This window comes from Panthera leo, chromosome B1, assembly GCF_018350215.1.
Source record: "Panthera leo isolate Ple1 chromosome B1, P.leo_Ple1_pat1.1, whole genome shotgun sequence".
Taxonomy (NCBI): domain Eukaryota; kingdom Metazoa; phylum Chordata; class Mammalia; order Carnivora; family Felidae; genus Panthera; species Panthera leo.
Window position 1 is genome coordinate 58,728,240 of NC_056682.1, and position 23,394 is coordinate 58,751,633.

At 35.9% G+C, this 23,394-nt stretch overlaps 1 protein-coding gene across 11 annotated transcripts in view; it reads right to left on the reverse strand.

Annotated features, from left to right (window-relative positions):
• Positions 1-375: 375 nt before the first annotated feature.
• CLCN3 (chloride voltage-gated channel 3) overlaps positions 376-23,394 on the reverse strand; it is a 95,290-nt gene continuing 72,271 nt past the window's right edge. For 7 of the 11 annotated variants that reach the window (XM_042935096.1, XM_042935094.1, XM_042935097.1 and 4 more), the window contains 7 exons: positions 23,178-23,258; positions 21,718-22,263; positions 18,545-18,731; positions 15,051-15,449; positions 8,108-8,324; positions 3,058-3,133; positions 376-1,332 (listed from right to left, as the gene is read on the reverse strand). In XM_042935096.1, the coding sequence (XP_042791030.1) occupies positions 1,174-1,332; positions 3,058-3,133; positions 8,108-8,324; positions 15,051-15,449; positions 18,545-18,731; positions 21,718-22,263; positions 23,178-23,258 (1,665 nt within the window). In that variant the 3' untranslated portion in view covers positions 376-1,173. Of the gene's footprint in view, positions 1,333-3,057; positions 3,134-8,107; positions 8,325-9,494; positions 9,590-10,631; positions 10,708-15,050; positions 15,450-18,544; positions 18,732-21,717; positions 22,264-23,177; positions 23,259-23,394 lie in introns of those variants that run through there. The other 4 variants (XM_042935098.1, XM_042935102.1, XM_042935105.1 and 1 more) reach the window with 3 other exon arrangements.

Below are 23,394 nucleotides of genomic sequence, written 5' to 3' on the forward strand. Positions count from 1 at the left end.
TTAACTGATCTGTATTTTATAAATTTTAATCCATAAAAATATAAATAAGAATGGTAAATTTTTAAGAAAAGAAATATACATTTAGTGCAAGTTATGAATTACATTTCTTCTTCAGTGTCAGCAATAAAATATCTTGAGGAAAGAAAAATGATCTAATTTCAAGAAAAAAAAAATTCCAGTGTTTAAACATGCAATTAATTCCAGATACAGCTAAACAGAATACTTCCTTCTCTTTACTGTCAAAGCAGCAGCATTTTGTTTCTTTATGCTGAACAGTACTTGTATATTATAGTAGTTTTAGAATAGAAAATTTGCATAAGACCAGGTCACATTATCCATAAAGTCTGAGCAGGAAAAAAAACAAAAAGAAAACTGTTTATCCTTAACAAGTCAAGTTTCATTGTTGTTGATTCTGAACCACAATGCACACAAGCTGAGAGCTTTTGTTCACACTTCATTCGAGATTTTACCTGTTTGATTAGCCTTTGTTGTGGTACATGAGACAGCTCCAAGCATTCAGCGATGGTACACACTACATGGTTAATGGCACAAGAAACACTCCCTTCTTGCGATGAAACTTCAGTAAAATCACAGTACATCTCAATATGAGAAAGGACTGTTTCAAAAGGGTACACCAATTTAAAGAGGTTTTGTTGCAGCTCAAGAGAGAAAGAGAGAGGGAGAGAGAGAGAGACAGAGAGAGAAATAAAAGCTCTTCTGGAATGTAGAAAGATAATGCTTAACTATATAAGTCATGAATTAAACAGAACAGTTTTGATACAAAAGGGCAAGACCCTGCAGTCTTATAGATGGCTCAATTCAAATAATCCCTCCAGAATAGGGACTGATAATGCGTCTTTGCAAAATGTTGGAGTAACCGGCCAGGTGCTCCAGGACTGCGGCGTCCTCTCCGTTGAGGCTCAAGCCTGCACTATCACGGCACGTCCTCAGCTGAATGCATCCAGTGCAGAACCACAGGAGATGATTTGCTGCTCTTGGTTAGATGGGGAAATACCTCACTCGTCTCCTTCTCTCTCTCCTTTCCCTCCCCAAACAACTCCTCCATGCCACCAGCATTATTTGCAAACCATGTTGCAAAAGCCTGGGTTTTACATTTTCCTTTTTTTTTTTTTTTTTTTAAAGGAGGAAAAAAAAGTAGACGACTCCTTCAGGTTAAAGAGTTGTGCTATTCAACAAATGAACTTCCTCTTCTGTTTCCTCTCTCTCCTCATCTATAGAATTCAGTTGAACATTATTGAAGCGGGGTCTTGGTTTGCCGTCTGGGCCATATGACGGAGGATATCTTTTTTTGTTATAATGCCAAGGAGGCGCCTGAAAGGAATAAGCAGAAGAGTGCTATTTAAATAAAAGGGAAAAGAAAAGAAGAGCTAAATCTATAGCTAACACTTTTTGTTGACAGGAACAGAGCAAAGCAAGCATCGTGATTTTGAATTTTCAGGAAGTGTTTTACTGGTAAAGATAATTAAATTAGCCAGCAACCATCCTTTGATATAAAAGTATTATGGTCACTAATAAGACAATGTCCTTTCCACTGAGACTCTGAGGACTGCTTGCCTCACTGAAGTAGAGGTATTCTGATTAATGTATGCCAACAAAAAAGTAACAAAAAAATGGGAGGACGTATAAAATAAGAGATGACACTGATCCCATTTGAGAAGGAAAATTAATTCCCATGACATCAAGAAAGCAGTAAAATGTCTGATGACCAAATCTCAATATTCCACGGTTTTAAACCAAACTTAATCAACTTTAAAAAATAATGTAAAGATTGCCCAGTTGTATGCAGAATCTTCATGAAAGCACATACAATTGAGATAAAATGCATATAAAATGGTCAACAAAGAACTCTAATCCCAAACTTCAGAGCCCCAAGAATAAATCTATAAGACAACCCAAGTTTCTAGTACACACGTCAATGTTTTCCTCTTTTGATTTTGGCCAAAAAGTTAAGATACAGTGCTTTTATGAAAGTCTTGGTTGTTAATGCTCACATTAAAAGATAGGTGAAAAATCAAGAAGCAGTCCTAAAAGATTATTATAGGTGAAGCAGAAAGCAGAATGAATGAGTAGCTATTTATTATTCTGGTTAGTAGTTTTTTAAAAAAGGATGCATGAAACACTTGTGAAATATTAGCATACAACAGGAATACATAATCAGTTGTGTACTTAAGCAAACTGGGACAGGTTTTATATAGGTATGACAATTGCAGGGCAAAATAATTTCAGGCATTAATAGCTAAAGCCAGACGATTTTTTAGGTTATATGATTAAGATAATTCAAACTTTATCTTTAGTCATGAAACCACTAGGACATAAACCCGGTTAAAACAAATGCATTTGACCCCAAGAGCTGCTCACAGCATTCTGGAAACATCATACAAAAGGGGCACACACATAAACTAGGTACAGGTTACTAATGAAATGGCAGGACACACATTCTTGATTGTGAGGGTATGCAAGGTGTAGCAGAAGAAGAATTAATGCCAAGATCACAAATATATACAACATTACACTCTAGTTAGTGTGCCCATAAAAAAAATCTGTTTAACATTCAGCAATTGTAACATTGCTAAGCTCCATTAACAATCATTTACGAGCTTAGATTTACCACAAGACTACCACAAGATTAGGAAACATAAAAAAAGAAAAAGGGTTCGGTGGGTTTGGTGGGGCAGACATTTTTAACCAGTCAGGCATCTTCTGAGACCGGTGTATCCACTAAGGTAGACAGACTTGTGTTTAAGAATGTCCAATGACATTTACTCATTTAACTACCAAACTGTTTACAGTTCTTAAATTGCAACCAATGATTTTGATGAGAGATGGTAACTTTTGCTTACTTCCTGTGAATGGAATTTTACAAATATCTAAATTTATCTTACAGACATAGTTTACGAGATAGAAATGTTAACTGGCAGCATGTAGGATTTTTTTAGTTCAGCAGGTATCTGGGAAAGAGAGAACTGAACAGTTCACAAGTTTCATGCTTCCTGACTTCTAAGGTATCTAATGAGGAGATCTGATATATCTAATCACCAAGGGTTCGACGTGCTGCTTTAGTTGCTCGAGATGCTCTAGTATGTTCTTCTTTGTGATGATCCCCAAGACAATCCTGAAACAGATCATGTTATGCTAATAACTGTGAGAAATCAAAGTAAAAAAGGTTCCAATCATAATGATAAAGAATGAGAGAAAAAATAAAAACATGAACCATAAGAATGCTTTTAATGAACTTTAGAAAAATAAAAACAAAAATGATTGAAATCCCAGGTCCCATTTGCACAAATTCTGACTTTCATAAGAGACATGATACTATTTTTAAATATTGGTGGGTTGTTTTCCTTTTTAAATTAAAAAGCAACCCTATAAAAGTTCACAATGAAGACGACTATAAAGAAAAGCAAAAAAGAAACAGTAATAATACACAGCTATAAACCTCTAAAATTTAGTTTCATTTTCAGTGTTCCTTCTTTAGAGGAAAGTATTTTTCTAATTGCTAAAAAGTTAACAATGCGGCAGCTATGATTTGGATCTACCTCAGCAGTGAAAAGGTAGAGGCTTAGCCTTAATTGTCTATGAAGAACTAAGAAATCGCTTGGATCTTACTATTATTTCATATTAAAATTGATGGCATTGTGCACTTAAAAAATGCCAACCAATATTAAAAAAAAAACAATTTTCAGGACCTGCTGAAAGCCACTTCCTAAAATAAACTAGTAAGATGTGTTTATGATTAGGGGTCAAGATGACTTTTACATTATGCACTTCATTTTCTAAATGATTATTTCTCAGTTAACCTACAAGCAAAATGATGGACATAAATTCTCACAAGGATACTTGTAAATAATTCAATTTATTAGAACAAAATCCTGGTTACTGGTTTTAGAGTGGAAGCCAATGAATTCTACTACAATAAATGGCAACATAGATAATGAATGTCAAAAACCTTAGAAAGCTTTAGTCATGAAATTCTGGAAGCCCATCATCCAGAATGCCCTTCAGGGTAACTAGACATTTCCCTGAGGATCTAGTTAAGTCAACTTTACTATTCAACTGCCCTTGAACATTCTGACTTCTTCAAGAATGTCACCAGGGTATTTCGCTTAGTCAAAGTAGTCTGGGACTAGAGATGTGTCAGTTATGAAACAGTTATTAAAGATGATGCCTGGGTGTGGGGGTGGGTAAGCAGGAAGAGCAGAGATTGGGAAAGGCAGAAATAGAGTTTCTGCTAATGCTTTCTCATTATTTAAAATAATGTACTGACTTAAGAACAAAGATAAATTGCAAAGTTCTCCGAGCATGGGAACAAATTCTCCCTCCAAAAAGGCTTAGAAAATGCACTCATGAAATAAAAAATGGATACATAAAAGAAGCACTTAATCACTCAATAGATGTTCTTCTCTAAGTGTGTGAGGGAAAATAAAAAACAAAAAAACACATCAATTCATTTTAATTTATAGCTGGAGTCAGGAAATAAATAGTTGACAATTAAATAGTTTCAGTTTAATTCTTACTCATTCTTTTCTATCCAATTATATACAGTGATTAATTTCAGTTAGTATATTAGTAAGCTCCACCAAATCACAAGATACAAAATGAGGAAAGTTACAAATTTATGAAGGACCAAATGGCAAATTTAGAGATTTACAAAGTAACCTCTATATTACAAAGTAACGGCCCTAAAAAAGGAGGACAAACGTGTATTTCCTTTCCAATGAAGAAGAGTGATTTGAGAATAAGGCCAGGTTCACTGCTACTTTATTAATTTCCGGAAGTATAAAGAAACTCAATGCAAAATATAACTTACATAATTTGCTATTTCCCTGTGGGGCTAATAAGCAATGACATAAGTATAACAGAGCATGACCCAACATTTTCCCAAAATATGTTCCAAAAAGCACCAGTCCAAGGAGTTTGGCCCTCTTTCCTCCATTAAAAAAGAAAACAAAACAAAACAAAACAAAAAAAAACTGCATGTTCAAACAAGTTTGGAAAACTATATTTCCTATTATCCCTGAGATTCAAATAATATCAACATTATAAGTTTTGAGGTATTCCACAATAAAGAAACCTCAACTGTATTTAATCCAGTAACTTCCAAACCTATATGGTCACAAAACTCTTTCTAAGCAATGTTTATTTAACATCCTGCTAGTTCCACCAACACTAAAAAGATTTTGAGAAATTCTGCTAATTAAAATATAAAATACGGGAAATATGTAACTGACATCTTTAAAATTCACAGACACACTTCCCCCTCATCATCTCTCTATTCTCATTTTCTACTTGCATCTACGAGTCTGGACTTGTTGCACCTCTTTCCCCAAACAGTTACTTTCTACCTCTGTGGACCCAATATGAACTATAAGATGCGGACAGTTATCCGGATCTTCACACTATCCACTAAAATACAGAAGGTATGGTTTCTTTTCTAGGTTTAAATCATTTAACTTCAAGTGAGAGTAAAATGCTCTACCTTCCTTACATATTGCAAAGAAAATAAAGACCCAAGAGCTACCACTCCTAATGATCTCTTTCTTTCTCTCTCTATATATCGACTTATTTTCCTTGAAGTACAGAAATAAGGAATTATAATCAAGGCAATTAAACATATTCTTTTAGAAAAAGCTACTCCCTCACCAAAGCTTTCTTATAAACAGGCAATATCAGGTAAGATTTTAATTAGCTGTCCTCCCCCAACCCCATTATTTTTTAAGTTTTACACTGTAAGTATTTTCCTTTGTAATATTTGTGCTGCCAAAAATCTGGAAATTAAGCAGCAAAGTGAAATATGGTAACTGACCCATCCAGCTTGGTGATCACAGGTAATCATGACTAGAGAATGACATTTATATGTGTTAGCACATAAAAGGACACACCATGCCAGGCAAAGAGAATAACTGGAAGCAAGTAAAAATTGTAACAACTCAGCTTAGTTTCTAACTGAGCCATTTATAATTAAAAGGGTCCCCAAAGCAGTACAAATTCATAAACAGCTACCCCATTTAACATGTATTTATTAAGTTTTTAAACAATGAAGTTTGGTACTACTATTATTATTATTATTTTATATTTTTGTATTTATTTTTGAGAGACACAGAGAGACAGCACAAGTGGGGTAGGGGCAGAGAGAGAATGAGACACAGAATTCAAAGCAGGCTCCAGGCTCTGAGCTGTTAGCACAGAGCCCGATGCGGGGCTCGAACTCACAAACTGTGAGATCATGACCTGAGCCGAAGTCGGACAGCCAACCGACTGAGCCACCCAGGTGCCCTGGTACTATTATTTTTTTATTAAACATTAAAAGTTATCATATATCTCTTCTCCAATCAGTATCTGTGATATTTAATAATTTGAAACTTCCTGCCTTTAATCAAGAGTTTTGTACCTTCAATATAATTTATTTCACACTATTTAGAGTGATTTGATTTGATTTGATTTGATTTTTTTGAGGGAGGGAGAGAGAGAGCACAAGCAGGGAAGAGGCAGAGGGAGAAGGAGAGAGAGAATCCCAAGCAGGCGCCACACCCAGCGCAGAGCCCAATGTGGGGCTCAATCTCACAGCTGTGAGATCGTGACCGGAGCTGAAATCAAGAGTCAAATGCTTAGCCAACTGAGCCACTATTTAGAGTGATTTTAATTGGTTAGCATAGTGAAAACACTGAACTTGGATCTAATTCTCTACCTTTATATTTCTATTCCTAACCTAGTATGGCCTAACGTATTGTTCAAGAAAATTGTAGTAGTTTAAGAAATCACAAAGAAAGAAGATACACTCTACTGGTCATTAACAGTGTAAAAGCAGCAGCAAGAGATCGGGTTCTAAAATTGGAAAGATACTCGATTCCCTGAACCATGACTTACCACCCACATGACTGGGCATATTATGAAACCTCTGAGCTTCAGTGACTACACTGTAAGTCAGGGAGGCTGCCGCCCACTTTGCAGAGATATACAAAGTTAAATGAGAAACACAAAGAAGGTGCTCGATACACAAATTTCCTTCCCTTTTTTTCTTTTTTCCTCCTTTCTTTAGAAAGGGGTCATGTGTTTTGCCACTCACATATTTTGTACAAACCATTTTTCTTTTTAAAAAAACCTGCTGTGATTCTCTAAAGTGTTTACTATTTCAACCAGTTTCAGGCTGTGCAGGCTTATGCATAATCAAGAGTACCTTTGTTTCTCACTTCTAGCCTTCCCGTTATCAGCCTTCAGATAAAACAACGTTCTTAAGTATTTCAACTAGGAACAGTAATGTGATGGAAGCAAAGGGGACTAGAGAGAGGGAGCAGGCGGGGAAAGAGACCCCAGGTGCAGGGGGAGAGGGGAGCAGAGGCGGTGAAGCAGGAGTGCGTCCGCTGAGCAGCCCGAAGATACCATCCCCACTGTGTCCCTTTGATATCTGCCAAGCAAAACTTGTCAATATCCTACCCTGGAGAAACACTGGTAGTTCATGTGGAAAGGACAAATAAATTAATCAACTTACACATTTTAAATACATGAGTGTTTGTCATTAGCAGTTTATATAAAAGATTTCTTGACGGAAAAGGTAGAGAAGAGGAAACAAATATTTGCCAAAGGAGGATTTAAGCTAATTTACAAATTTATTATATATCATTTCCCTCATTATATGATAAGTAAAATAATGGCTAAAATAGCGAGCAGCAAAATATCTAGAAAGTTTCTATTGAACTAGAAAGTTATATTAAAAAATGAAATACTTACAAAAAGAAAACAGGTTTTTCTCTACTCCGTACAGGTTAGGTCCACTCCTCCTCTAATAGAGGAAATACTCTAAGCTCAGTGTGCATGTTGGAGGTGTTTCAGAACCTCTTTGCCAACTCTGAAGTGTTCCTGACAAATACTACTTTATGTTTTGGCAAAGATCTGGCAGTTGACAATGTTTTTATTCTTGGTAAGTGTCAATTTGATCAATACTGATCCTGTACTTATAATAACCACACTAAAAAAATAGACCTTCCCACTCGGAAGCTGACTTACAGTCCTTCCTAATAACTGAATTTGAATTCCACTAAACAGTATCATAAATTCCAGTAAGCGAACTGACTTCTTTCACCAAACTTACCCATTGTGAGTTACAAGGCATTGCCTCAGACCCAGCTTTCGGAAAATATCCACCACTATCTCCATTGGGGTGTGATCTGTCACTGTGAAAGGGCTCATGTCAAGAATGCTCCGAAGCTTCAATGGCCGAGGACTTTCTGCCGGAAGAGATGGGGTGTGCTGCGCAAAACACACACGAGAACTGCCCACAATGCCTTCTTGTTTTTTTCTAGCACTTTCTGAAAAGAGATAGAGAAGACCAAAACTTAATTTGTTTAGGGGTAATCTTTCTGGGAGACTTTAAAGAATAAATAAATGTATCCCATGACTTTTGGTCCCTTCATTTTTTCCTATCTTCTACCCCAAGAAAGGAATCAGCTGAAAACTGATTTAGTAATTTCTTATATTTGACAGAATTAGAATACACCAATAACAAATCATCTTCATGTAAATAAAATATTTTTAGTACATCAATTTTCTTCACTGGGGCTGAAGCCGTTTTCTAACTTTGGGGGACAAGGAAGCATGTTTGAAATATGGTTTTTAAAACCTGCACAAATTATGAGAGCATAGTTTATCATAGGAAGCCATCATCAAGCACTGGGTATTGTATGGAAACCAATTTGACAATAAATTTCATATATATAAAAAAAAAAAGGAAAAAAAAAGGAAGCCATTATCAAATTAACACCTGCCTGTGTTAAAATGTCACTCATCCTGCAGAAGTGGGGCTAACGTGAGTTTCACTCTTAATTCTGACTATGTTGCATATACTCCAACCTCTGTGAATCAGCTAGTTCTTTCTCTTTTCTAATGTTAAAGTTTCATTTTCTGGGTGAGTATGAACATCAATAGGTGGGTTTAAACTACAATTATGCACATAATGGACGCACTTATTTTTTTTTTTTTTTTTGGTTTTATTTATAAGGGCTCTGCTCATTTCTCTCTCTAGTGTGGCTCTGCTTCAAGTGCTTCTGTTTGCTGCCACTTCCACTCCTACTTTTGAAAGTGCCAGACAAGAAGGGGTAAAGATACAGAAAACTGCACAACAGAGATCACAGGAGGAAAAAGGAAACTCATGAAATGGAGAGAATACAAAAATAAAGAGCTTTATGTTTCTATTTGGAGTTAGTATGTATTCAAAACGTTCACAAATATGCTATTTGCTATACTAAACATATTTTGAACATGAATTTTGCTACAAAAATACTTAAGCCAAAATAAGAAGCATCAGTCCCAAGTTAAGAAGCAGATACAGAATTCATAAACAAATACTACAATTCTTTTTACTCCTTCTGACCTCTAAAGCCTTATTTAACTGTGTTGTGACACATTCAGGTAGGAAGGCGCTAACTGAAGTTCTAATGGCTAATACTTACTAACCCACCTTAAAAACATGATAAAGGCATGGAAAAGAAGAAATCCCATTTGCAAATGATGTAAATGATTTTTGAAAAATGCTCTTTAGGTTGCTCTTAACCCATAGAAGCCTCTGACTAATGACCTGTGAATGGTGGAGTATAAATACTATTATCATATATGACAGATATTCTGAGTTAAAACCAAGCCCACTCATCAAACTTAAATACCTTAAAATAACAAATATTCTATCATGAATATAGCATGAAAATATGCTATAGACTGTTTAAATAAATCATTTAATGACAAAAGTTTCAGAAATTTTTAGAAAAAGTCATTAACCTAATTTATTTTTTAATTTATTGGAATGTTCCTTTGAAATAACAAGGCACAGGCTAGTGAACATTCAGCCTGACTTAAATTTGTCATTTAAGTGAATACAGTAACTATTTTAACAAGCATCATTTACTGAATACTTACAAAGTGTCAGGACATCTGCTAGGTTTGTTTTCCTTTGTTTGAAAAAAACAATTTTTTGAATGCCATCCAAAGGCTTTTGAAGCAGAAAATATCATCATAGTTTTCATTTTCTGATATGATTCAGACAGTTTCTTAAAGTGTGCATGCAGGAAAGAGTTACACTTCCAGGAGAATGGAAATGGTTCTTTTCTAACAAAATGTCCAAATGTAAGTAATCACCTTTTTCCCCACAAATTTTATGTCTTATTTTTCCCATTCATGTTAATATACTCTCAAGGGCTTGACTTCTCAAAACTTCTCAAAAAAGAAAGGTACATGAGCTGTCCCCTTCATTTTTGACAATGTGAAACCTGGTAGTGATAGAGTCCAAAAACACTCCCCAGGGATCTAGAATTCTTACATCACTTGTATTGACTGTAGAAAGCAAAAAGGTCTCTAAATCCACAAAATGGTATTTCAACTAACCAAGCAGGTATAAAGTTTATTTTAACTACTATAAAGAGATAAACAAAAAGCTTGCTTGCAATGCACATTGTTGAGTAAACTGTATTTTAAGGTTTCTAAGGTTGATAATATTGCTATGGAAGGGGAAACCTTTAATGAATTAGTTCTCCTAGGTATGCAAGCCAAAGCTTTATTCCGCAGAAAAAATCTTGAGGGGACAGGAGAGTATAATTAAGGGAAGAGTCTGTCACTGTGTCACGTACCATACTACTGTGTTCAAGATGTCAATGATATTTAGGCTTTCATACACTGAGAATCTCCCTGTAAAACTTACAGCTCCTATTACATAAATAGAAATGAAAAAGTGTATTTTTATGACTGAAGTTGGAAAATAGGAAAGACTATTCACACCATAAATGTTAAATATGCTTCATTTTAAACAAATCTATAAAACATCCAGCCTCACTTAATCTTGACACAAAAATGCAGGAAGAAATCTCTCCATTTGAACTAAACTTTAACACAGCAAACTGTCATTCACTGCTGGTGGGAGTACATGGCATAATCACTACTTGGTGCAATAGGAAAATATCTTACGACATTACAAATGCACCTAACTCTCTGATCCAACTTTCTACTTCTAGTAATTTTTGTCCATTTGCACATAGGCACAGAGTCAAAAATAGGAGATTATCAAATATATGAGGGAGCAATTTCTATCATAGCAGAAAATTGTAAACGTCTTAAATGTCCATCAATGAGGAACTGATTTTAGAAATCATGATGTATCCCATGGTACATCTACTTCAAGAAATACTATGTAGCTTAAAAGAATAGAATGAAGAAACTTTACATACTCATTTGGGTAGATGTCTAAGAAAACATTGCTTAGTGAAAACAAAAAACAAAAAAACAAAGTACACATGTATTGGATAGCATGACACAGTTCGTTTAAAAAGATATATATATAAGTATAGAATAATATCTACAGAGTACATAAGAAACCAAAGAGATGGCTGCCTACAGAGAGTTAAATGGATAACTATGAGGTCAAGGGTGAGTGAGATTTTTCACTGTATACTTTTTAATCTTCTTGAATTTGAACTATGTGAATATACTACCTATAAACATTTTAAAATGATGAAATGACACAAAAGTATAGTTTATAAATAAATTATGGGATAATTGTTCTTTCAAAAACTTGAGTTTTCCTGGGGTGCTGGGTGGCTCAACTGGTTAACTGTTCAACTTTGGCTCAGGTCATGATCTCACGGTTCATGAGTTCCAAGCTCCACATTGGGCTGAGCCTGCTTCAGGCTCTCTGTCCCCTTCTGTCACCCTTCCCCCACTTGCCCTCTCTCTCAAAAATAAATAAACATAAAAAAAAAAACCTTGGTCTTTCCCAATCCTGGATATAGTATATAGCTTAACACTTACTCAAGCATTCTTTTTTTGTCTTTCATATAAAGACACATAAAGTGTGTCATATAAATACATATAAATTACATATTATATATATTTAATTTATATATATTTGATTAATTAAATTTAATATATGTATATATTTAAATGTTCATTTATTTTGAGAGAGAGAGAGACAGGGAGAGAGAGACAGGGAGAGGCAGAGAGAATCCCAAGGCAGGCTCTGTGCTGTCAGCGCAGAGCCTAATGCGGGGCTTGATCCCACGAACAGTGAGATCATGACCTGATCTGAAATCAAGAGTCAGAAACTTAACCAAGCCTCCACATTATGTTATAGTATAGTATAGTATAGTATAGTATAGTATAGTATAATTTTTTAGTTTTTTTATGTTTATTTATTTGAGAGAGACAGCATGAGCGTAGCAGGGGCAGAGAGATTGGGAGACACAGAATCTGAAGCAGGCTCCAGGCTCTGAGCTATCAGCATAGAGCCCGATGTGGAGCCTGAACTCATGAACTGTGAGATCATGACCTGAGCCAAAGTTGGACACTCAACTGACTGAGCCACCCAGGCACCCCCTATCTTATGTATTATACATATATACAAAGCCTCACGGACAGGTCTATATTTCTCATTCAAAACTGTAAACTCTATGAAAATGTACATGGGTAAACATGTAAGGTATGTTCTAAAAGTCATCATGTGAAACGTTTCTGATGGCATGTCTAAAGTACATCTATTCCCTTAAACTGACATTATCTACTATCACAATATTCTGTTTCAAGACAGTAACAATATTTTGAAAAACATATCCACAGAATCAGTGGGAATATGAGTAATTCTTAACTTTGACCACTTTATCTTTTAAAAACCTTGTTTTCCTTTAAATTTCTTATATAAATTCCAGAATTCTGACCTTCTTCTTTTCTTTGGCTGGCTACCATTAAAACCTAAAGAATAGGAATCTGAACAATGAAATTCTTCTGTGATTGTAGGTTTGGCCATGGTACTAGATTAGAAGCTGAAACACTTAAATACAAGAGCCAAGTGTGACCACATACTTCGCCCATTCTGGCAAATATTCTATTGCCTACAGCAAAACTTGGAATGATGAGATTGCTACTCTTTAAAAAACTCTTACAAAGCTGTAGGCTTTTCCTTAACTGTAAGGATATTTTCTGTAGGCTCCTTTGTTTTGATAACTCTTATAAACTGAGCATTTGCATTTCCATTCTGATTTAAGAAATAATCCTAGACTAGATATCTTCCCTCTTCAAATGGCACAAGAATTAAAATCTTTCACAATCCTTTTGCAGTGGCCAAGAGATAAGCTGTAGAGGACTCAAAGGAACAAAGGCATGACATTTGCAGCTTAGGGTCCTTTACTAAAAACTGGGGAGTATGAAAGCAACAGCTTCATGAAAATATCATTTATCACTTTTGGGGGTTGGGAGAAGAGAGGGAAAGGAATCGGATTGAATAGAAATGGTCTTACTACCCTCCTCATCAATACTGCAGGACTATAAGATAAGGAGAAAAATAAATTTTGGAGGAAAACAATTGTTTACTCCTCATAAAAAGTTTATCTCCATATGTGGAATTTAAGAAACAAAACAGATGAACATAGGGGAAGAGAAGAAAAAATAAGACAAAAAGAGAGAGGGAGGCAAACCATAAGAGACTCTTGAATACAGAAAACAAACAGGGTTGTTGGAGGGGAGGTAAGTGGGGGGATGGGCTAAGTGGGTGATGGGCATTAAGGAAGACATTTGTTGGGATGAGCACTGGGTGTTATACATAAGTGATGAATCACTACATTCTACTGAAAACATTACTACACTATATGTTAACTAATTTGGATTTAAATAAAATTTAAAAAATAAGTAAAAACAAAACAAACCAAAACAACAGCTTACTTTATCCCCAAGAAATAGCATACTATGGCTAATGCCTTTAAACATTATTTGTAGGAATATCAGCACATAATACAATAGGACTTATATACTTTTCAACACAGTATTTCACCAAAAATAAAATCTCAATGATTTTTCACTTTAACGTAGGTATTACAGAGGCGCCTAGGTGGCTCAGTAGATTGAGAGTCTGACTTCGGCTCAGGTCATGATCTGGCAGTCCCTAGGTTCAAGCACCATACTGGGCTTGCTGCTGGCAGTGCAGAGCCTGCTTTGGATCCTCTGTCCCCCAATCTCTCTGCCCCTACCCCCCTCACTCTTGCTCTCTCTCAAAAATAAATATTTAAAATAAAAAAACAGGGGCGCCTGGGTGGCTCAGTCGGTGAAGCGCCCAACTTCAGCTCAGGTCATGATCTTGCGGTCCCTGAGTTCGAGCCCTGCATCGGGCTCTGCTGACAGCTCAGAGCCTGGAGCCTGCTTCGGATTCTGTGTCTCTCTCTCTCTCTCTGACCCTCCCCCATTCATGATCTGTCTCTCTTTGTCTCAAAAATAAACAAACATTAAAAAAAAAAAATTAAAAAAATAAAATAAACAAATAGGGGAGCCTATGTGGCTCAGTTGGTTAAGCATCAGACACTTGGTTCCGGCTCAAGTCATGATCTCATGGTTCATCAGTTCAAGCCCCGTATTGGGTTCTGTGCTGGCAGCGAGGAGTCTGCTTGGGATTCTCTCTTCCTCTCTCTGCCCTTTCCCCTGTCGCTCTCTCTTTCTCTCTCTCAAAGTAAATACGTTTAAAAAAAAATTTTTTTAAAGACTAAAAAAATAACAAAGTTGCTATATTACATGTTACTATTGTAAACTTAAATCCAAAAACTGAAAAAGGAAAATATTGTGAATCTGATATGAAACAGACCAAAGATGAAATTTTTCAAAGTTTGCATTCAAATAAGCCAATATTAAGTTAATATAAGAATGTATTTACTGGGATGCCCTGGCACTTGCTAGGCCATATATTACATGCTACTACAAACAATATTAACAAGGCTTATCTGAGTGGGAAAAGAATCTGACTCCAATCTCTGATAACAATGCCAAATCAAAAGATAAAACTGTATTTAGTGAGAAAACAATTCACAAATTCCTTTCCTAAAGAACATAAGACTTTCAGGGACATAAATAAAATATACTCTTTACCCCAACACACCCAACCAATTAAATATTATTGTTTTCCTTTCCTCCAGAAATCCATTATATGTCTTTATCTATCTAGATATATAGATTCCATAGATACACGATATAGATACAGACAGATGTATATGTGTGTCTGTATTCTTAAAAAAGGGTACCTATTGCAATTGTCAGGTCTCTTCTGAGGGCAAATCCCACTAATCGTTGAGATTCTTTTGACATTATGACAGGAAAGCCATTGTAGCTGGTTTCATTAATCATGTTTTCTATATCATCCACTGTCATATTGTCCTGTGTCAGGACAGCTAAGGGAGGATCGTTCCTTCGAGGTCTCATGACGTCAGCAGCCAGGGTGGTATGAGTGAATTCTTCTTTTGCATCCAAGAAAGGGTATCCATTTAACCGGATGTGTGCTTCATAAATGCCTTCCCTACCAAAAGCATCACCAACCCATTTACTGGTCATTACTGCAGCCATAAGGGGAACAATATATTCCAAGCCTCCAGTGAGCTCAAAAACAATAACCACCAGGGAGACAGTCATCCTTGTCACGCCACCTGAAAAACAATAAGCACCACGGGTCAAGGAGGACAGGACAGGTCAGTGGAACTGTTCTACTAGGCAGTTGAACACAAATTGTAAAAAGAACTCAGTGAAAAGGATAATCATCGAAAACTACTCCTCCTCTTTTAGGACAATTATCACTGTTTTAATAAGATCTAGAGAAACACCAATTTTCTTTGTTAAACACAAGACTATTAAAATAACATTTCAAAACCTGTTTACTTCACAGTAAACAGCCAACTGAAACGAATTTGCCATTTTGGTTTATTGCTATAGCAAAGATATAATTCCACTCTTATAAAAGCTGATTATTAATTAAAGAATTTGGTGAAGCTCATCATAGCTATCTTGCTTACTACCACATTACAAATAAAGCTCCTATGTGGGTAGAATATTAATACATTTCTCTCCCCTAAATCTTTTCAAAATGAGTAAAATATTTTGGTGCTTTGTGATTTATGTTAACAGTGTAATATCCTCTCCCTTAGAAAACTCATCTATTCATTTACCCAAACCATCATTCTTTTTTTTTTTTTTTTAATTTTTTTCATGTTTATTTTTGAGAGACAGAGAGTGAGCAAGGGAGGAGCAGAGAGAGAGGGAGACACAGAATCTGAAGCAGGCTCCAGGTGCTGAGTTGTTAGCACAGAGCCCCACAAGGGGCTCAAACTCACGAACTGCAAAATCATGACCTGAGCCGAAGTTGGATGCTTAACCGACTGAGCCACCCAGGTGCCTCCCAAATCATCATTTTGAACTATCACCTCTATGCTCATGTCTCCTAATCCACATCTTTCTCCTTCCTGTTGCCATTGTCCCATGTCTCCAACTATGCATACCTTATTGCTGTGCTTGTCTTGTTTTCCAACTGTAAAAAGACTTGGGATGACCCACTGTCACAAAAAATACCACACATTTAAAACCAAAGTCCTCTTCTTCCCCAAAGAGCTACCCATTCCAGCCAGCACAGCACCATGTTCTTCTTGACAACCTAGATAGTTATTCCGGGTTCATCCTTTACTTGAATCCAATACCTAGACTCTCACCTAGTCTTATCTGATTTGCTTTGCAAAATATCCATCTATTGGTCCCTTCTCAATATTGTCACTATTACCAAACTAGTCCAGACTCTCAAGACTTTGTTCCTTAATTTTAATACTATTTTATCTTACCTCCTTGACTCCAAGCCCCATTACCTTTAATCTACTTTATAAGCCATGTTCCCAGGTTAATCTTTCCTAAGTACTACTTTCATCATGTTGCTCCTTTGCTCAAAAACCTACCAGGATTCGCCAGTTCATACTGTATAATTAAGCTTAAACTCTTCCTTTTTGCTTTTTAACCTAAAAATAGAAGGGAGAAAGAACCTACTACGTATTACACATCTACACTATGCCAGGCATGTCCTAATCAGTTCACAGAGAATTTTGTTTTGAACTCAAGTAACTTATTTTACCTGGCACTGTGCTAACAGCTTTACATGCATTTTATCTCATATAATGCTCAAAACAACTGTAGGAGATTAGTGGTTATTATTTCTATTTTAAAGATAAGAAAATAAAAAATCAAAGTAAAGGAACATTCCCAAAGTTGTCAAGTTACAACTGCCAAAGCCACGATTCTGCCACAGATACGACCTATTCCAAACACAAATTCATCCTGACACAGATGATTGCCTTTTCATAACCTGGCTCTTTCTCACTAATCCAACTTCATTTCCCAAAAGTATCCAAAATGCACTCTCTGCTTCAATAGTATCAGTATCCTTAAATTTATTCCAATTCCTTCAATTTCACACGATTATATTCCTCAACAAAATCCTCTTCTTTAAATCCTACTAGTTTTCTGAAATAAAGCTCCTGTTCTACCCTTACCTGAACTACTTCAGCTCTCTTTTCCTCTAGTTTCCTACACTGTCATAGACTCAGTACTATATATAATTATTGTATATTTCTTACTACTGTTTCTCAGTTTTGGTCTTATCTTCCCTTCCCAATCTGACTGTAGTTGAAGTGTGGGCCCATGTTTTACACTTCTTTGTGTATCACTCACTGCACCTAGCACAGCACTTTACAGAAAGTGGACAACTACTAGGGGCGCCTGGGTGGCGCAGTCGGTTAAGCGTCCGACTTCAGCCAGGTCACGATCTCGCGGTCTGTGAGTTCGAGCCCCGCGTCAGGCTCTGGGCTGATGGCTCGGAGCCTGGAGCCTGTTTCCGATTCTGTGTCTCCCTCTCTCTCTGCCCCCCCCCCGTTCATGCTCTGTCTCTCTCTGTCCCAAAAATAAATAAAAAACGTTGAAAAAAAAATTTAAAAAAAAAAATAAAAAAAAAAAAGAAAGTGGACAACTACTAAATCACCGCTACTGTGGTGAAAATGTCCTGTCCTTCACTTTAACTTGATAGCATTCTTTTGGAGATCAATAATTACAGATTTGTGATTCACTGAACAAAAGTAAGTCAAAATACCAACTATTTAATATCATAACCAAAATTCGACATTTAAATTTTAAAATAACAATTTTTCATATCCAAGAGGACAACAGACTCTTAAGTATTTAATGCAGTTACTTTGTTTTGCTTTCCGTTAAAACAGTTTTTAATTTTCCTATAAATGCACCTTAAATCAAAGAGGGCTGGTAAAGAACTCTTTCTTTACAGCTAACTATAAATCACTGCAGAACCAAATGTTCAGCTTTGCTAAAATGTTAATCTCAGGAACCATGCTATAGTTGTTATAGGTAAGCCAAGATCCCTGACAATGAAAAAACCAAAAATCTCCCTGACAGGATTCAAACTAAGCCTATGTTGTACTGAGATGTTTTCTGTCACAAAGCATTACATGATGTTTAAAAGATGCTAACTACCATTAAGTTTTTGTATTAACAAATATTTAGAGCAGGCAAAATGAAAACTATTACTACATAAAAACTATATAATAGTGGTTTCATTTCTGTTAAAACATTCTCTTCCTCCATCCTGTACCGACCGCCCTCACCCCCCTCACCAATTAAGCATAAATGTGCTCCCACACTCGCTCTCTTCTCTCTCAGATTCACAAACATCCATACACAGACACAGTTACGTTACCTAAGCACGCAGCAGCACCAACCATGGCATAAAGGCCAGGTGTAATGCAATCAGCTCCAACCTCACACCATTCCTTAAAGATAAACCAGTCATGGTGAAAATACGCAAGCTGTTCCACTGCAATCCCCACAATCCTTCCGGCAATCGCACCAATGGCCATGCTGGGAATGAACAAGCCGGACGGAACCTGTAACAAAACCACAGTGCTTAAGGGGACAGAGATCCTCTGCTTATATGCTCGGAACCTAAATTATGGATTTCTAACTAACACTTTAGATTCTTTTCACGTTTTATTTATATAGCAAAATCCTAGTACAAATAAAACTACAGCAAAATACTGTTCTAATGGTACCTTCGTAATTCTGTGATTTCAGTTACAAAGTAACAAATAACATTCTCTAAACCAACCTAAGGGTTATTCATCCTTTAGCTCCTTAATGCCAGTCCCTAACACGATTTTCATTAATTCATGGTGAAACAGGGAAAGGAAAAAAAAGGACAATATGAAGCATTTTTCATTAAACTGAATCAATTTAGTGTGAAGTACTGTCCTTTACTCCATGATTCTATCCTCCCTACATATTTGTTTACCAAATGAAAAAAATATTAGATGCTATTCCTCAAGTAGTACAATGTAAAGAGGACAAGCTTATCAGGTCCTTCAATATTTGTTTAACGATATATACATACATATATATATATATATATATATATATATATATAACACACACACACACACACATATATATATATGGAGAAGAGTATGTATCAATTAAATGTAATGAAAAAAATAGGAATAGTAGATACCTTAAGCGAGATCATTTAAGGATTAAAATACTAATAGCTCTAAAATGTTACAGAAATGAAATAAGCTGAGCACAAAATAATGGCATGTTGAACACTGCATTAGGATCATTAAAAGGTTATCCAAATAGAAGAGATCAAAATATGTTTTACACTCTCCTGTTGATTAGGATCCTTCAGCCAGAGCACAGAGCGAGGTGGGACTTAACAAAGACCTGACAACTGTCTCCAGCCTCCTGTAGCTCAACTAAAGATGAGAAAGTTGGGATTTGCAGAAAATCAACTTACTGTAGAAACAGGAGCTTTAACAGATGCTTTAACTTGATTCACTATGATTAAACATTTTAAACTTCAAGGTTTTTCTATTATTTAACTGTTATAACCAGTGGACTAAATAGAGAACAACAGAAGAGACAGAGACCACATTTCAAAAACCATCATTACAATTTTGTTGAAATTAAGCTGTTATTCCACATAATCTACATCTGTGAAAGCATATAATCACTAGTGAATGTTAATTTAAGGAACAAGGATTAGCTGACATCGGATTCCCTACATACAGCACTGACAGCCATATAAGAGAATTATATTTACTGGCAAATCACTAATTAATAAATATTATTCTTTTATAAATTCAAATGAAGCAACATCCCAGGGCATTAGGCCTAGCTCCCTTAAATCCTTGATGGAAAAAGACATGGTATTCATAGGCTAGTAATTTAACTCTGAGTCTGCAGTGTCCTTTCAAGCTAACACCCTATAGTAATATGATAGGTGGAATAATGGCTCCCCAAAGATATCCCTATCCTAATTCCTGTGAATGTGTCATGTTATACAGTAAGGAAGAATTAAGGGTGCCGGTAAAATTAAGGTTGTTAATCAGCTGACCTTAAAACAGGAAATTATCATGGGTGCCTGAGTAGCTCAGTTGGTTAAGTGTCTGACTCTCAGTTTTGGCTCAGGTCATGACCTCACAGTTTTGTGAGTTCAAGCTCCACATGGGGCTTTGCAATGACGGTGCAGAGCTTGCTTGGGATTCTCTCTGCCCCTCCCCTACTCATACTGCCTCTCTCTCAAAATAAATAAATAAACTTAAAAAAATTTTTTTAAACAAGAGATTATCCTGGATTACTTAAGTGGGCTCAAAGTAATTACAAATGTTTTTTAAATGTGGAAGAAAGATTTAGAATAACGTCAGAAAAATGAAGATAAAAAAAGACTTGACCACCCATTCCTGGCTTTGAAGATGGGAGAAGAGGGCCATGAACCAGGGAATGTGGGAAGCCTCTAGAAGGCTGGAAAAGGCAAAAAAAAAAAAAAAAAAAAAAAAAAAAAAAAAAAAAAAGCTAGACTCCATAAATCCATGTGAACACCTTGATTTTAGCCCAGTGAGACCCATTTTGCACTTCTGATCTCCAAAACTAAAATAAACTTGTGTAATTTTAAGCCATTAAGTTTGTGGTAGTTTAAAACAATCATGGGAGCACCTAAATGGCTCAATCGGTTAGGCACCTGACTTCGGCTTGGTCATGATTTCACAGTTCATGGGTTCAAGCCCCATGTCAGGCTCCGTGCTGACAGCTCAGAGCCTGGAGCCTGTGTCGGATTCTGTGTCTCCCTCTCTCTCTCTGTCCCTCCCCCGTGCTCACACTCTGTCTCTCTCTCAAAAAAACAAAAGCAAAACAAAACAAAAAAGGCACACATTAAACAATAAAAAAATAAAATATGATCATAAATTCCCTAACACTGCTCCAATTAAGAGGTAGGTAGGCCTCTGTGACAGTCTGGACAAACAGAATGCAACAGAGGCATGCTGCATGACTTCTTTGGCTAGGTAAGAAATGGTCCCCTTGGGACACTTGCTTTTAGAATCTTGAGCAACCATGTAAGAAATCCAAATGCTCTGAAGGCACCATGCTGGAAAAACCAGAGAGAGAGAGAGAGAGAGAGAGAGAGAGAGAGAGAGAGAGAGAAATGTTTCAAGAGCCAGACGTTCTGAATCTTCCTAGCTTGGGTGGTAGATGACCAGCCTTAGCCATGTCTGATGACATGTATGATAGGCCACAAACAAAACATGCCCAAGTTGAGTCCTTCCCAAATTGCTGACCTAATATCAAGAGCAAAATAGTTCTCTTAAATTGCCAGGTTTTGGGGTGATGTGTTACACAGCAACAAATAACCATGCTCAGCAATATATCCAAAGGAATTCTTTTTTTTCCCATTATTTAAAATGAAACCCAAAAGATAAGAACTTTTTTCAGCCTACATTTATGAAATAACCACTTTTAGATAAACATTCACTGCTCATTTCACATAAAAGTTTTGAACATGCCAAGATTACTTAAATAGCACCTCACATCAGTACTTACCTTGATACCAAAAGTGAATACTGTCATTATAATTTTAAATATGAGTGCTAAGCATAACTGCCATATAGCTGAATATACTCCCAGGCCTGCTGGACGATCAGGAATATCATCAACAATTTTACTGGCATTCATGTCATTTCTGTAGTCACAAAGAGAAGAGGATTCCAGAGGACCACAGTCTGTAAAAAGCTCTTTGATCAGCTCACTGGTGTTGAGCCTGGTATATGGATTAGGGAAGGCTATCACCGCAGTAATGGCAGCAACAACAATGACTTCAAGAACAGGATACTTTCCAAATTTGGTGGATTTGCGTCGACGACACCAGGCAATATTTGCCCTAATGAAGAAGGCTCCCCAAAGCCCGCCAAATACCCCGAGGAGAATAAAAGGAAACAGTTCAAAAAGGTACCACGGTGTATGATACTCCACATAAAAAAGGACCAGACGGCTATTACCAAATGGATTGATGGATCTTAAAACAAATGCAGCCACTAAAGCAGCAAAAAAGGATCTCCATAAAGTTTTAAGAGGAAAATAATAGCTAACCTAAAAAAAAAAAAAAAAAAAAAAGGAAAAGAAAAATTAATGCTAGAATTTTAAGATGTTTCCAATATGGTATAACTTGAATGGCGAATATCATAGTCTAATTTTTGTTGCAGCTAGAATTTACATATAATAGATTTTACCGTGGTAAGAAAAAGATTGATGTTTAATAACTTTGGCTATCACATCATTATAAATTCACAATATCAACTGGTCAAAAAATGTCTAATAATTACTTCAGACACATCATTTTTTTTATTTTCAAAATGAGTTTCACCTCCAATTCAATCATGTAGAGTGAATAAATACATCACCACCAATTCCTATGAGCTCAAAAAGAAGTATTTGCCTCTTCTATATTAAAAATAAAAGAATGCAAACAATGGGAAAAGTAAATTTTAAAACATTCCCAGTCACATTTTTGTGTAAACATGTAAAAAGTCTTGAGAGAACAAAAACAAACTACACCAGTGACACAACTAAAATGATCTTCTTAAATATCAATCACTGCCACAGAAATAATCATACAACAAAAACTCACAAAAACACATTAGGAATTGATTAAGTATTTTAAAAATAAAAACATGGGCTATAATTTAACAAATAGTGGTTAAATATTTTCTGTTAAGTCAAATTCACTTCTGCTTACTTTTAAATATGTCAACAAAGTTAAATTTTAAATGACCACTGATATTTATACAAGAATAATATTTTTAAGACTTTTCTCAAGGTAAAGAACATGTGTAATGTATTACTCTTTATGTAAGAATACATGAAAAATAACTTTATGAAATTAAATCTTTGTTTTTAAAACAAAGTCTGCATCTCTTACACTAGTTACAAAACTGAAATGTGTGCCAAAATACATTTGTAATGGTAATTATACATAATTTTAATTACTGTATTTTTTTACCTACCTCTTCCAGGCTAAAAAGAACTCCTCCAATTGGTGCACCAAAAGCTACAGAAACACCTGCAGCTGAGGCAGCTGATAGCACCTAAAAAGAGGATTTGGCTTATTTCATATAGTCTTATAAATTCAAACATATCAAATAAAAATTCTTTATGTTGCTTGAATTTTTGAAATGCCTCTTCTGAATTTAACTTGCATGTCCACCCACCGCCCCAAACAGA